The 16,987-nt window shown below is 48.3% G+C and overlaps 1 protein-coding gene across 2 annotated transcripts in view; it reads right to left on the bottom strand.

Annotated features, from left to right (window-relative positions):
• LOC137346266 (major histocompatibility complex class I-related gene protein-like) overlaps window positions 1-16,987 on the bottom strand; it is a 96,097-nt gene that overhangs the window by 23,317 nt on the left and 55,793 nt on the right. Inside the window, exon 1 of one of the 2 annotated variants that reach the window (XM_068009728.1) lies at window positions 387-1,579. The exons of the other annotated variant lie outside the window; for it this stretch is intronic. Within the exon in view, the coding sequence (XP_067865829.1) occupies window positions 387-435 (49 nt within the window). The 5' untranslated portion in view covers window positions 436-1,579. Of the gene's footprint in view, window positions 1-386; window positions 1,580-16,987 lie in introns of those variants that run through there. 2 annotated transcript variants of the gene reach the window in all.

Genomic DNA, 16,987 nt, shown 5'->3' with positions numbered 1-16,987 from the left:
TGGATGTTGGGAGTCACTTAGAGCTCTCAAAACTGACAGCAATAGATTTTTGTTAGAAGAGGGTATCAGGGCAAAGAGAGCAAAGGTGGAAAGTGGAGTTGTGTTACAGATCAGCCATGATCCAGTTGAGAGGCAGAATATGCTCGAAGGGCTGAACGACCTGCTCCTGTTACTATGTTCTTCACTCTCCAGCCCCGTGCCCCAGTCTCTCAGAAACCAGGCTGATCCCCCCCCCCAGTCTGCCCCAACTACGGTCTTTCTCTTTTCGTCTCACCCCCAGTATCCAGCCTGGCACTGAAAACCTCTCAGACCACATTACCCACTGACCAAGGGTTAATGCCCCATTACCCAGATTGACACTGCCCATCACAGACCCCAGTACTCACCAGCAGAGCCCCCTCCACATAGAAGGACCAGCACAATCAGACCAATCATTGTTGCTTCCTTCGACAGCCTATGAGGAGAAGTCTGTGGAAAATCCTTTTCCAGGGAGCATCAATTCGCAGTCAGTAAACTGTGTCCTGTACTGATACTGTGTCTCTCGGTCTGTGACCCATGTCCTGTACTGATACTGTGTCTCTCAGTCTGTGACCCGTGTCCTGTACTGATACTGTGTCTCTCGGTCTGTGAGTTGTGTCCTGTACTGATACTGTGTCTCTCGGTCTGTGACCCGTGTCCTGTACTGATACTGTGTCTCTCAGTCTGTGACCCGTGTCCTGTACTGATACTGTGTCTCTCGGTCTGTGAGTTGTGTCCTGTACTGATACTGTGTCTCTCGGTCTGTGACCCGTGTCCTGTACTGATACTGTGTCTCTCAGTCTGTGACCCGTGTCCTGTACTGATACTGTGTCTCTCAGTCTGTGAGCTGTGTCCTGTACTGATACTGTGTCTCTCAGTCTGTGAGCTGTGCCCTGTACTGATACTGTGTCTCTCAGTCTGTGACCCGTGTCCTGTACTGATACTGTCCCTCTCAGTCTGTGAGCTGTGCCCTGTACTGATACTGTGCCTCTCAGTCTGTGAGCTGTGCCCTGTATTGATAATGTGTCTCTCTGTCTGTGACCCGTGTCCTGTACTGATACTGTGTCTCTCAGTCTGTGAGTTGTGCCCTGTACTGATGCTGTGTCTCTCAGTCTGTGACCGTGTTCTGTACTGATACTGTGTCTCTCGGTCTGTGACCCGTGTCCTGTACTGATACTGTGTCTCTCAGTCTGTGACCTGTGTCCTGTACTGATACTGTGTCTCTCAGTCTGTGACCCGTGTCCTGTACTGATACTGTGTCTCTCAGTCTGTGACCTGTGTCCTGTACTGATACTGTGTCTCTCAGTCTGTGAGCTGTGTCCTGTACTGATACTGTGTCTCTCTGTCTGTGAGCTGTGTCCTGTACTGATACTGTGTCTCTCTGTCTGTGACCCGTGTCCTGTACTGATACTGTGTCTCTCAGTCTGTGAGTTGTGCCCTGTACTGATACTGTGTCTCTCAGTCTGTGACCCGTGTTCTGTACTGATGCTGTGTCTCTCAGTCTGTGACCGTGTCCTGTACTGATACTGTGTCTCTCAGTCTGTGACCCGTGTCCTGTACTGATAATGTGTCTCTCAGTCTGTGAGTTGTGTCATTTCCTGACTGTATTAAACCAGCGAATTATTCCATTTGCTCAGAAACCTCTGTACTGATTGGGCAAGACCATTCCATGGAGCCAATCAGAATAAAAACAGGATGTGACTCAGGTCCAGACTGTGACTTGGGGACAAAAATAAATTTTTCAAACATCATAAATTATCCAATCAGATAAAAACTCATAGTTCCTTCAACAATTGCCAGGGAGGATAAAAGTTTGACACAGAAAGTGACAAGAGGGAACAACATTTGGAACTGAGGGAGGCCATTCAGCCCCTCTGCCAGCTACACCATTCAATTAGATCATTGCTGACCTGCACCTTAATTCCATTTTCCCAGCTTTTCTCCAAATCCCTTATTCCATTAGCCAATAAAAAATATTGCTCTCAGTTTTAAAAACTTCAATTGTCCAACATCCATTGGAGGAATGAGTTCCAGATGTTTTCGACAGTTTATGTGCAAAAAAAATTTCCTGATTTCCCTCCTAAACAGCCAAGCTCTAATATTAAGATTATACCCCCTCATTCTTGATTGCCCACCACAGGGAATCATTTTCCTGTATCAACACTATTTTAATCTTAAAAAATCTCATTTAGATCACCACTCAAACTTCTATAATCCAGGGAATACAAGCCAAGTTGAGGTAACATCCCTTTAAGCCAATATATCTCTCTGGTGAACCTGCCCTGCACCCTCTCCAAGGAAAAATGATCTTCTCTGAGATGCTGTTCACAGATTGAACTGAACCAGGTGGGATCTGACCAAGATTCAGTACAACTGATGTATAACATCCACCACTTTGTATTCCAGCACCCCTTACCCCACAGAGATAATGGCCAAGATTGCATTAGACAGACTGGTGAAATGGGCAGGCATACGGCAGCTGAGTTTTAATGCAGAGAAGTGTGAACTCATGTATTTTGGAAGGAAGAATGAGGAAAGGCAGTTTAAACTTAAGAGGTCAATATTAAAAGGGGGGCACCTCTGACAGTGCAACACTCCCTCAGTACTGACCCCCTACAGTGCAGCAGTCCCTCAGTACTGCCCCTCCGGAGAGTGCAGCACTCCCTCAGTACCACCCCTCCAGACAGTGCAGCACGCCCTCAGTAGTGCCCCTCCGGACAGTGCAGCACAACCTCAGTACTGCCCCTCTGACAGTGCAGCACTCCCTCAGTACTGCCCCTCTGACAGTGCAGCACTCCCTCAGTACTGACCCTCTGACAGTGTAGCACTCCCTCAATACTGACCCTCTGACAGTGCAGCAGCCCCTCAGTACTGACCCTCCGACGGTGCAGCACACCCTCCATACTGACCCTCTGACAGTGCAGCACTCCCTCAGTACTGCCCCTCTGACAGTGCAGCACTCCCTCAGTACTGCCCCTCTGACAGTGCAGCACTCTCTCAGTACTGATCCTCCGACGGTGCAGCACTCACTCAGCACTGACCCTCTGACAGTGCAGCACTCCCTCAATACTGACCCTCTGACAGTGCAACATTCCCTCAGTACTGCCCCTCCGACAGTGCAGCACTCTCTCAGTACTGACCCTCCGACGGTGCAGCACTCCCTCAGTACTGACCCTCTGACTGTACAGCACTCCCTCAGTACTGACCCTCCAACTGTGCAAATAAATTGTTCATTTTTACTTGCTGTGCTCCAGCTCTCCCATTTCAAACCCTTCCTTTCCTTATACTTGTATTACAATTTCAGAATTTTAATAATATTTATTTTCTGCCACTTTTGCTCTGCATCTCCTATTTTAGCATCAAATGTGATATGACAGTATCTTCAGGAAGTGGTCAGAAGGCACAGGAACCAGCTGGATGTGACAATACTCGTCTGCCTTCTTCTCAATCTAATCGAATCCACTGAATCACCATCAATGGCTCCTCTTCCTATTCCTGCACTGTCAATCCTCAGGATCGATCCTTGTCCTCCTCCTATTTCCCAGCAACTTGCTGCCCCTCAGCAACATTATCCAAAAGCACAGCATTAGTTTTCACACGTACCCTGACAACACTCAGCTCTACCTCACCACCCCTTCTCTCGACCCCTCCACTGTGTTGAAACTATCAGACTGCTTATCCGACATCCAGTACTGGATGAGCAGAAAATTCCTGCAACCAAACATTGGGAAAACCTTAACCATTGTCTTTGGTCCCCATGACAAACTCCATTCCCTCGCTACCGACTCCATCCCTCTCCCTGGAAGTTATCCCAGGCTGATCCCAGACTTTGCATTTGACCCCGAGATGAACTTCTGACCTTCTTTCATGCCACCATTAAGACGGCCTATTTCCACCTCCCCAACATCATCCAACTCCGCTCTTGTCTCAGCTTATCTGCTGCTGAAACTCTCTCATTCTTTTGTTCCCTCTGTTCCTGACTAATCCAATGCACTCCTGCTCAGACTCCCAATTCCACCCGACATAAACTTCAATTCATTCAAAACTCTCCTGCCCATGTCCTAACTCGCACCAAGTCCCGATTACCCATCACCCCATGTTTGCTGACTGAGATTGACTCCCGATCAATCAATGCCTCTGTTTTAATGTCTCTTCCTTGTTTTCAAATCCCTCCATGGCCTTGCCCCTCCCTATCTCTGCAATCTCCTCCAGCTCTAAGCCCGCTGAGATACCTGCACTCCTCCAAATTCGCCAGGGCCAATCAGCTCCAGACCTCGTTCCAGCCTGGGTTCAAACATGGAATAGACGTGAGGTGAGAGTGACTGCCCTTGACATCAAGACAGCATCTGACTGAATGTGGCATCAAGGAGCCCTAGCAACAGTGGAGTCAATGGGAACAAAGTGGAAAACTCTCCAATGGTTGGATTTACATGACATCACTGCAGGGTATCCTCAGAGTAGTTTCCTAGATCAACCATCTTCAGCTGCTTCATCAATGACCTTCCCTCCATCATAAATGTCAGAAGTGGGGATGTTCACTGATGATTGCACAATGTTCAGTCCTATTCATGACTCGTCAGAGACTGAAGCAGTCCGTGTCCACAAGCAGCGAGACACGGATAACTTTCAGACTTGGGCTGATAAATGGCAAGTAACATTCGCACCACACAAGTGCCAGATAATGACCATTTCCGACAAGACAGAATCTAACCATCTCCACTTGACATTCAACGGCATTACCATCGTTGAATCCTCCACTCTCAACATCCTGGGGATTACCGTTAACCAGAAACTGAACTGGACCAGACATTTGATGACATGAGGAAAACCTTTTTCACTCAGTCAGTGGTTAGGATCTGGAATGTACTGACTGAGAGTGTAATGGAGGCAGATTCAATCGAGGTTCAAAAGTTCAAAATAGTTTCATGAAAAGCAAGAATGTACAGGGTTATGGGGTGAAGTCGGGAGAATGGCACTAAGTGAATTGCTCATTAGGACAGCTGGAGCAGACACGATGGGCCGAATGGCCTCCTTCTGTGCTGTAACAATTCTGTGGTTCAGTGATTCTCTGATATTAATACTGTGGCTACAAGATGGGTCAGATACTGGGAATTCTGTGGTGAGTAACTCACCTCCTGGCTCCCCAAAGCCTGTCCACCATCTACAAGGCACATGTCAGGAGTGTGATGGAATACTCTCCACTTGTCTGGATGATTGAGCAATACTCAAGAAGCTCAACACCATCCAGGACAAAGCATCCTGCTTCAAAAGCATCCCATCCACAAACATTCACTCCCTCCACCACTGACGCACAGTGGCAGCAGTGTGTACCATCTACAAGATGCACTGCAGCAACTCACCAAGGCTCCTTTGACAGCGCCTTCCAAATCCACGACCTCTTCCTCCTCGAAGGACAAGTGCATAGGAACACCACCAACTGCAGTTCCCTCCCAATCACACACCATTCTGATTTGGAACTATACCACCGTTCCTGCACTGTCACCTGTTCAAAATCCTGCAACTCCCTTCCTAACAGCACTGTGGGTATCTACATCACACAGACTGCAGTGGTTCAAGAAAGCAGCTCACCACCACCTTCTCAAAGGCAGATAAAGATGGGAAAAAGTGTTGGCCTTGCCAGCGACAGTCACATTCCATGAATGAATCCCTGATTTTAATCACTCCACCATTAGCAATGTGTCTTTAACTGTCTGCTCCCTAAGCTCTGAAATTCCCCCTCAAAAATCTCTCCAACTTTCTACATATCTCTCCTCCTTTAAAAGGTCCCTTAAAACATACCTCAGCAAGATTTTGGTCATCTGTCCTCATATCTCCTTGCGTGGCTCGGTGTCAAATTCTGTTTGATAAACGCTCCTGTGAAGCACCTTGGGATGTTTTACTCTCTGAAAGGCGCTATATAAATGCATGTTATTTGTTGAACTGTGTGGTCTTTGCCCAGTGCTGAGAGATAAACCTGCTTCTATTTCACGCATGACAAATCTCACAAATTTATTGCGGGAGGTGATTTTGAAGTGAAATTCTGCCCCTCGGGCTATCTCACCAGAGGGCTCGGAAACCTCAGCATTTAGAAGGCAGATTTCAAACCTGCCATTGGCTACGTCCTGCTGCTCCTTCCGACTGCATGGACCAATGGCAGGGGTTGGATCGCCCGTGCTGCAAGCTCATTCATAAAGATCCAGCCATGTGTTGCAGTTTCAGACTCTGCCTTGTCTGCACTGATACATGTGGGGACTTGCAGTAATCTCTCTCTTCAAGGCCTCAGGATTAACATAGGAATATAGGAACTGCTGGTTTCAGTGCAAATGGAATCCATGTGATGTTCAATTATATTCAATATTTCCTGTCATTTGTTGAGAACAGCAGATTATTTTCACATTGAGGAGAGAGTTAGGGAGGGAGGGGTTTATAAAAAAACTGGCAGCCATCTCAGCACAGAAACTGTGCCAATGACCAATCAGAAAAAGACAAACAGGGTAAGACCTTGTGACAATTAACTACATGATAATGGTTTTGTAAGACTTTTCGACCACATCAGAGAAAGTATCCACAAACCAATCAACTTCCCAACAGAGTGTGAAAAGAGACAATACACCAGAGCACAGAAACAACACTGCCCTGTCAGCAATCAGTGGTCTGGGACTCAATCATGTTTCACTTCCTTGGAGAACATTTCAAGTCCGGATTTGATTCGTGTGGATCGGAACAGTCACTATGACTCGAGGGAACAGAGCAGGTGTGAGTGCCAGTGAACAGTGAGCTCCGAGTGTCTCTGTGGAGCAGCTGGAAATACAGGGACAGCATCAATCACAAATGGTGGGGCTGTTAAACATACAGTAACAACAGCGACCACAACATCAACCAAATTAACAAAAGTATCAACAGAACAACAGACATCTAGAACCTGCTTCATCTGCTTCATGGCCCAGCACTAAATAGGCTTCTCCTGCTGTGAGCTCCGTGTTTCCCACATCCTCCAATGTAAATGCAGACAACAGAAGTGCCTCAACAGAGTTGCGAACAGCACTTATAAGAACCTGTAGAGACAAACAAAGTCCTCAAGAAGGCAGAGAAGCTGTGAGCGTGGTGCCTCACCTCGTCGAAGTGCCGCAGGGGAGTACAGCAGAATCTTGACAAATATCTGCAAGCAGGAGTGTCCCAGAGGACAAAGGAAAGGTTAGCAAGGAATCTTCCCACACAGTCAAGAGGAAAGAGAACCAACCAGCGCCTAAGGTGGTCATCAGAGCACTGAAAGAGTGATCAGAATGGATCCACCCAGTGCTCATCAGAAATCCCAACTCGGGCTAATTAAATCTAACCCTCCCCCTACAGACCTCAACAGGAACAAAGGCACCCGAGACAGTCATGGAAATGTGTGAAAAGCAAACCTCCCCAAAAATCACATGCTTATTCCCAAGGTATTGCAGGCTGACAGTGAAGAAACTTTAAACCCCTTGGGCAACACATAACTATCTCAGACCCATCTCAAGAGAAAAGGGGCAGTTTGAAGCAGCACTGCTACAAAGGAAAGACAATTCATAACAATTTTTAAGATTTCTGAATGAATGAGAATGAATGAGAGAAATGCATATGTGTTTTTCTGTACTTTCTTCTCTTTCTACTTTATCATGAAATGTTCCCTGAATGTCATATTTCATTCAGCCAGATCTGGAGGTGTGACACCTGCCAAATGGAAAATATTAATTTTTTCATATGGAAAACTAATTGAACTCCTCCTGGACATTGAACATAACTTGTTTTAAAAAGACCACAGAACAGTGGCAGAAAACATAGCTGCATTCTAAAAGACAATGCCATGGAGAGACAAGGGGAGTATTCCCAGATTCAATTAGCCAGATGGGTTTATCAATAATGATGATCAAAAGTCGTTCTGAGAGTCATTGACTGTGTAAGGGGTAGCATTCAAATCCACTCCCCCACCCCCCCCCCCCCCCCAACCCCACCTGACCCCTCTGTGAGTGTCCGGTTAGCTTGGAGGAATCCACAAACCTCGCAGGAGAGGCTGTGGCAGGGAGCTCGTCACATGACTAACCTGCTGGCCAACCTGGAGTTATTTGAATGGTGCTCACAGAACAATTAGAAGAGACTGCAATTGAACTTCAAGAAGAGAGCACTACTTCTCTGTCTCTCTCTCTCACACAAAGTTCCAGGGACCCACAGAAGAAACTTAAACCTCAAGACAGAAGACCAGCAAAACAAGTTTGAAAGTGTGCACTGTGCCCCAACGAGAACTACAAGACTTAACTTCAATCAAAGACTTTACATCCAACTCAAAACCAGTAACTAAACTCCATCTCTTACTTCAAATCTTTCCCCTTTAATTCTTTCTCCTCCTCTGTCTCTATTTGCGTGTGTATTTATCGCGTATGCATGCTGGCACAGTCGTCTCATGTATTTTTAGTAGTTTTAACTGAACTAGAGTTTTAAGATTACTAAACTTACACCTTTCTTGTTTAAATCTGAGAAAACCTGTCAGCTTGATTTCTTTGCCATTACAATTATAGAGCAGTGAGCAAGGACTCACTGAGAGGAGTTAAAAACACTATTTTAAAAGTTAAACCCTGTTACGGCCAAACCAGGAAAAGGCTGAGAGGGGAGTCCTAGATCCCTTCCTCATCTGGTCAGAACAGAAGTTTGGGGGCTAGCATCCCAGATTTGACCAGATTGGAAGGAAATTGGGAGTGGGAAGTCAAATTGATCCCAATCAAAAAGAGCAAATATTTCACTACAGGTCTTCTTGTGGTTTGTGTGTGCTAGAATATGAACATGTCCGTGACTGAAGCCAGTAGCTCCCCAAGTCAGGGTGAAGTAACTTGGGATTAGTTAAAAGCACTGTCTACGGAAGCGTCGAGGAGTTTCTCTTAGCAGTCTGGGATCACTGTACGTGGCAAGGTTAGGAAGTCCTAACACTCCTAACACGAATGGCCAACCATTTTTCCCTCGATCTGAAGAAGCAGATACAGGGCGAGCAATAGACTCCGACAGGGTATTGCTAGTAAAGATACAACTGGATCAGAGGAAATTTTAATTGGAAGACAGGGAAAGAGAAAGGCAGGAGAGAGAGAGAAAGAAAGAAAGAAAGAAATTTACAGAAGGAACGGGAGAAAAGAGAGCTGAGTTAGCTAGGGGGCAACACAGTAACCCCAGTGAAAGCATAGAAAATATAAGTCGTGCAGGGCTGTGTGCAGAATTTTTAAAATTTTCCCAATTGATTCCAAAATTCAATGAGGTAGAGGTGGAAGCATTTTTGTATCTTTTGAAAGAAAAACTGGCAAAGCAGTTAAAATGGCTGTCTGAGTTTTGGACTCTTCTGTTGCAAAGTAAGTTAACAGGACAAGCCCATGAGGTTTATTCCCTGTTGCCAGATGAAAGTTCATAAAATTGTGAACTGACAAAAAATGCAATCTTCGGGACATATGAGCTAGTAGCGGAAGCCTATCACCAGAAGTTCCGAATCTTCAGGAAACAAGCTGATCAAACTTACTTGGAGTTTAAGAGAAGTAAGTAGCTGAACTTTGACCAGTGGTTGAGGGCTCTTAACGTGCAGCCCAGCAATGAAAACCTCAGAGAGGTGATTTTGCCAGAGGAATTTAAAAACTCTCTCCCCCTCTCCATAAAGACCCATGTGGAGGAACAAAAAGTGCACAGAGCGAGGCAAGCCGTAGTTATGGCTGATGAGTTTTCTCTCATATACAAGTCAGTTCCCTGGGGAAAACCTTTCCTAGTTACCCCCACAAATCCGAAAAGGACAAACGGTGGGAAGGTGATGGGAGCCTAATCAATCCTGGGAGAGAAAGAAAAGCAGGAGACACTGGGGGCCCTCCTCCAGCCAAAAAGGAAGGTGCTGTAAGTCGGAGTGAGACCTGGAGATCTGTGTGCTTCCATTGTAATAAGGCAGGTCATCTGAGAGCTGCCTGCTGGAAACTACAGGGAAAGCCTGTAGGGTTAATCAGGGCACACCCGCTCAGTACAGGACGTGGGACCCTGATGGAAAGTACAGCAGAACAAGCTGTGGCTTTAAATGCAGCAGTAGCAAGGCCCAGAAAACATACAGGAAAATTTAATAGGATTCCTGAAGGTTATCGATTTTGTGTCTGAAGGGAGAGTAACCCCATGCCTCTCGAGTGGGGCAAGCAAGCCCATAGTAATCCTCAGGGATACAGGGGCCACTAGATCCCTTTTACTGGGAAAAGGCCTGACCTTTACCCAGACAGTGCAGTGAAAACCAGAATGGTGATGAATGGTATTGGAGGGTAGTGTGTGACTGTACCTGTATGCTGGGAGCACCTGAAGTGCGACCTCATTTTGGGAAGGTGATCGTAGGAATTGTTCCTAGTATCCCTGCGGATAGGGTTGACCTGCTCTTAGGTAATGATCGTGCGGGGGTTAAATTGCTGGCTTCCCCAGTAATGAGAGACCACAGGAGGTCAGAGAGACAGGGCAGTGGCAGTGGACAGTACCCTACAGTTTATCTGAATGTGTAGTGACTCAGGCCATGACCAAACCAGCAACCCTAGAGGAGACCGAATTCGCACAACAGGCAGATGACCATGAGGTCTGTCTGTCTGAAACAATCTTTGGAATGTTAGAGGACCCAGGGAATGAATTAAATGAATCTTCCCTAGATGAGGCTCAGTGAGCCAACCCAGTATTGAAAGAGTTAGCACAGGCTGCCCAGCCTGAAAGTGAGGCAGAGGTAGTCCCTGATTGCTACTATTTAAAGAATGAGGTACTGATGAGGAAATGGAGTTCTCCTCACAGACCTGAGGACAAATAATTGACAGTGGTTCACCAGTTAGTGGTGCCACAGAGGTACTGGATAGCAATGGAAAGAATGACCCATGAGACTACAGTGGCTGTACATGCCAGTATACGGAAAACCAAAGCCCGTGTAATGCAGCGGTTTGACTGGCCAAAACTCCACAAAGATGTGGTGGAGTACTGCAGGAGTTGCCACATGTGCCAGGTTGAGGGGAAAACCCAACCTACAGTGAAACCTGCACCCTTAAGTCCTGGAACAGTGTTAGGAGGACCCTCCAGCATAGGGCTGGTGAACTGTAAGGGACCCCCACCGAGAACAAAAGGGGTCAGACAGGCACAAGTCTGGCAAAAGGTTAGAGAGGAAAGGGGAAACAAGGACAAAGAGGACAGGTTAAAGAAGGTCCGAGAGGATTCCCAAATGGAAAACCCTACTGTCCAGTCAGTCAACCCCGAAATATTTGAAAAGTTAGACCCCACATCTTCCTATGTAAATGCAGACAATGGAAACACCCCACCAGAGTTGCTCACAGCATTTACAGGAACCTGCAGAGAAAGTCCTCAAGAGGGCAGGGAAACCATGAGGGTGATGCCTCACCTAGTTGAAGTGCCGCAGGGGAGTACAGCAGGATCTTGACAAATATCTGCAAGCAGGAGTGTCCCAGAGGACAAAGGGATGGTTAGCACGGAATCTTCCCACACAGTCAAGAGGAAAGGGAACCAGCCATCATCTCAGGTGAAAAGCCCTTGCTTGATTCATCAGAGCACTGAAAGAGTGATCAGAATGGATCCACCCAGTGCTAATCAGAAATCCAAACTAGGGCTAATTAACTCTAACCCTCCCCCTACAGACCTCAACAGGAACAAAGGCACCCGAGACAGTCATGGAAATGTGTGAAAAGCAAACCTCCCCAAAAATCACATGTTTATTGGGATGCCCATTCCCAAGGTATTGCAGGCTGATAGTGAAGAAACTTTAAACCCCTTGGGCAACACATAACTATCTAAGACCCATCTCAAGAGAAAAGGGGCAGTTTAAAGCAGCACTGCTACAAAGGAAAGACAATTCATAACAATTTTTAAGATTTCTGAATGAATGAGAATGAATGAGAGAAATGCATGTGTGTTTTTCTATACTTTCTTCTCTTTCTATTTTATAATGAAATATTCCCCACATGTCGCATTTCGTTCAGCCAGATATGGAGGTGTCACAGAAACCACACCTGCCAAATGGAAAATATTAATTTTGTCATTTGGAAAATTATTTGAACGTATACTGGACATTGAACATAACTTGTTTTAAAAAGACCACAGAACAGTGGCTGAAAACATGGCTACATATTTGCATTCTGAAGGACAGTGACATGGAGAGACAATGGGAGTATTCCCAGATTCAATTAGCCAGATGGGTTTTGTCAATAGTGATGATCAAAAAGACACAGAGTTATTGACTGTGTAAGAGGCATCATTCCACCCCTGCCTGCCTCCCCCCCACTGAGAGTATCTGGTAAGCTGGGAGGAATCCACAAACCTCGCAGGAGAGACTGTTTCAAGGAGGGAGCTAGTCATATGACTCACCTGGTGGCCAACCTGGAGTTATTTGAATGGTGTTCACAGAAATGTTATTGGAAGATAATACAATTGAACATCAAGATGAGAGCACTCCCTCTCTCTCTCTGTCTCTGTCTCTGTCACGCAATGTTCCAGGGACCCACGGAAGAAACTTAAGCCTCAAAACAGAAGGCAACCAAAACAAGTTTGAAAGTGTGCACTGGGCCCCAACGAGAACTGCAAGACTTAAATTCAATCAAAGATGTTACAGCCAACCCAAAACCAGGAACTGAACTCCATTTATTACTTCAAAACATTTCCCTGCAATTCTTTCTCCTCCTCTGTCTCTATTTGCGCCTGTGTTTATCATGTATGCAAGCTAGAGTGGTCGCATTGTGTATTTTTAGTCGTATTATCTGAGGTGGAATTTTAAGGTTACTAAACTTACACTTTTCCTGTTTAAATCTGAGAAAACCTGTCAGGTTGATTACTTTGCAATCACAATTAGAAAGCGGTGAGGAAGGACTCACTGAGGGGAGTTAAAAGCCATGTCTTATAAAAGGTCAACCCTGCTATGGCCAAACTAGGAAAAGTCTGAGAGGGGTGTTCTCGGCACCTTTCTCTCCTGATCGTAACAATATGGTTAGAAATTCAGAAATCTGAAAGGCTCCCCTTCCAGATCAAGCATGTGTTCAATGTGTGGCACTAAAAAAAATACTTCAGGAAATGAGGAGTGAATCAATACTCAAACCAATTATGCTGGGGAACAGACCCTGAATCACTCGCACTGGGGAACAGACACTGAATCACACACACTGGGGAACAAAACCCAACTCACTCACACAGGGGAACAGGATCTGACTCACTCACACTGAGGAACGGACCCCAAATCACTCACACTGGGGAAGAGGGTCCGACTCACTCACACTGGGGAAAAGACCCCGACTCACTCAGACTGGGGGACAGACACCGACTCACACACACTGGGGAACAGGATCCGACTCACTCACACTGGAGAACAGACACCAACTCACTCACACTGGGGAACAGACCCCGACTCACTGACACTGGGGAACAGACCACAACTCACTCACACTGGGGAAAAGACCCCGACTCACTGACACTGGGGAACAGACCCCGACTCACTGACACTGGGGAACAGACCACAACTCACTCACACTGGGGAACAGACCCCGACTCACTGACACTGGGGAACAGACCCCGACTCACTGACACTGGGGAACAGACCACAACTCACTCACACTGGGGAACAGACCACAACTCACTGACACTGGAGAACAGACCACAACTCACTCACACTGGGGAACAGACCCCGACTCACTGACACTGGAGAACAGACCCCGACTCACTGACACTGGGGAACAGACCCCAACTCACTGACACTGGGGAACAGACCACAACTCACTCACACTGGGGAAACGGATCCGACTCACTGACACTGGGGAACAGACCACAACTCACTCACACTGGGGAAACGGATCCGACTCACTGACACTGGGGAACAGACCCCGACTCACTCACACTGGGGAACACACCACAACTCACTGACACTGGGGAACAGACCCCGACTCACTGACACTGGGGAACAGACACCGACTCACTGACACTGGGGAACAGACCACAACTGACTCACACTGGGGAACAGACCCCAACTCACTCACACTGGAGAACAGAGACCAACTCACTCACACTGGGGAACAGACCCCGACTCACTGACACTGGGGAACAGACCACAACTCACTCACACTGGGGAACAGACCCCGACTCACTGACACTGGGGAACAGACCCCGACTCACTGACACTGGGGAACAGACCACAACTCACTCACACTGGGGAAACGGATCCGACTCACTGACACTGGGGAACAGACCCCAACTCACTGACACTGGGGAACAGACCACAACTCACTCACACTGGGGAACAGACCCCGACTCACTGACACTGGGGAACAGACCCCGACTCACTGACACTGGGGAACAGACCCCAACTCACTGACACTGGGGAACAGACCACAACTCACTCACACTGGGGAAACGGATCCGACTCACTGACACTGGGGAACAGACCACAACTCACTCACACTGGGGAAACGGATCCGACTCACTGACACTGGGGAACAGACCACAACTCACTCACACTGGGGAAACGGATCCGACTCACTGACACTGGGGAACAGACCCCAACTCACTGACACTGGGGAAACGGATCCGACTCACTGACACTGGGGAACAGACCACAACTCACTCACACTGGGGAAACGGATCCGACTCACTGACACTGGGGAACAGACCCCGACTCACTGACACTGGGGAACAGACCCCGACTCACTCACACTGGGGAACAGACCACAACTCACTCACACTGGGGAACAGACCCCGACTCACTGACACTGGGGAACAGACCCCGACTAACTGACACTGGGGAACAGACCACAACTCACTCACACTGGGGAACAGACCCCGACTCACTGACACTGGAGAACAGTCCCCGACTCACTGACACTGGGGAACAGACCCCGACTCACTGACACTGGGGAACAGACCCCGACTCACTCACACTGGGGAACAGACCATAACTCACTGACACTGGGGAACAGACCCTGACTCACTGACACTGGGGAACACACCACAACTCACTCACACTGGGGAACAGACCACAACTCACTCACACTGGGGAAACGGATCCGACTCACTGACACTGGGGAACACACCACAACTCACTCACACTGGGGAACAGACCCCGACTCACTCACACTGGGGAACAGACCCCGACTCACTGACACTGGGGAACAGACCACAACTCACTCACACTGGGGAAACGGATACGACTCACTGACACTGGGGAACACACCACAACTCACTCTCACTGGGGAAACGGATCCGACTCACTGACACTGGGGAACAGACCCCGACTCACTGACACTGGGGAACAGACCCCGACTCACTCACACTGGGGAACAGGATCTGACTATTTCACACTGGGGAACGGATCCCAACTGACTCAAAGTGGGGAACAGACCCCGACTCACTCACATTTGAGAATAGACCGTGACTCACTCACTCTGAGGAACAGACCCCGACTCACTGACACTGGGGAACACACCACAACTCACTCTCACTGGGGAAACGGATCCGACTCACTGACACTGGGGAACAGACCCCGACTCACTGACACTGGGGAACAGACCCCGACTCACTGACACTGGAGAACAGACCCCGACTCACTCACACTGGGGAACAGGATCTGACTATTTCACACTGGGGAACGGATCCCAACTCACTCAAAGTGGGGAACAGACCCCGACTCACTCACATTTGAGAATAGACCGTGACTCACTGACACTGGGGAACAGACCCCGACTCACTGACACTGGGGAACAGACCACAACTCACTCACACTGGGGAACAGACCCCGACTCACTCACACTGGAGAACAGACACCAACTCACTCACACTGGGGAACAGACCCCGACTCACTGACACTGGGGAACAGACCACAACTCACTCACACTGGGGAACAGACCCCGACTCACTGACACTGGGGAACAGACCCCGACTCACTAACACTGGGGAACAGACCACAACTGACTCACACTGGGGAAACGGATCCGACTCACTGACACTGGGGAACAGACCCCAACTCACTGACACTGGGGAACAGACCACAACTCACTCACACTGGGGAACAGACCCCGACTCACTGACACTGGGGAACAGACCCCGACTCACTGACACTGGGGAACAGACCCCAACTCACTGACACTGGGGAACAGACCACAACTCACTCACACTGGGGAAACGGATCCGACTCACTGACACTGGGGAACAGACCACAACTCACTCACACTGGGGAAACGGATCCGACTCACTGACACTGGGGAACAGACCACAACTCACTCACACTGGGGAAACGGATCCGACTCACTGACACTGGGGAACAGACCCCGACTCACTGACACTGGGGAACAGACCCCAACTCACTGACACTGGGGAACAGACCCCGACTCACTGACACTGGGGAACAGACCCCGACTCACTCACACTGGGGAACAGACCACAACTCACTGACACTGGGGAACAGACCCCGACTCACTGACACTGGGGAACACACCACAACTCACTCACACTGGGGAACAGACCACAACTCACTCACACTGGGGAAACGGATCCGACTCACTGACACTGGGGAACACACCACAACTCACTCACACTGGGGAACAGACCCCGACTCACTCACACTGGGGAACAGACCCCGACTCACTGACACTGGGGAACAGACCACAACTCACTCACACTGGGGAAACGGATCCGACTCACTGACACTGGGGAACACACCACAACTCACTCTCACTGGGGAAACGGATCCGACTCACTGACACTGGGGAACAGACCCCGACTCACTGACACTGGGGAACAGACCCCGACTCACTCACACTGGGGAACAGGATCTGACTATTTCACACTGGGGAACGGATCCCAACTCACTCACACTGGGGAACAGACCCCGACTCACTCACATTTGAGAATAGACCGTGACTCACTCACTCTGAGGAACAGACCCCGACTCACTGACACTGGGGAACACACCACAACTCACTCT

This window comes from Heterodontus francisci, chromosome 29 (genome assembly GCF_036365525.1).
Source record: "Heterodontus francisci isolate sHetFra1 chromosome 29, sHetFra1.hap1, whole genome shotgun sequence".
Taxonomy (NCBI): domain Eukaryota; kingdom Metazoa; phylum Chordata; class Chondrichthyes; order Heterodontiformes; family Heterodontidae; genus Heterodontus; species Heterodontus francisci.
The sequence above is the reverse complement of the archived record's forward strand: the minus strand, read 5'-3'. Positions and strand labels throughout refer to the sequence as shown.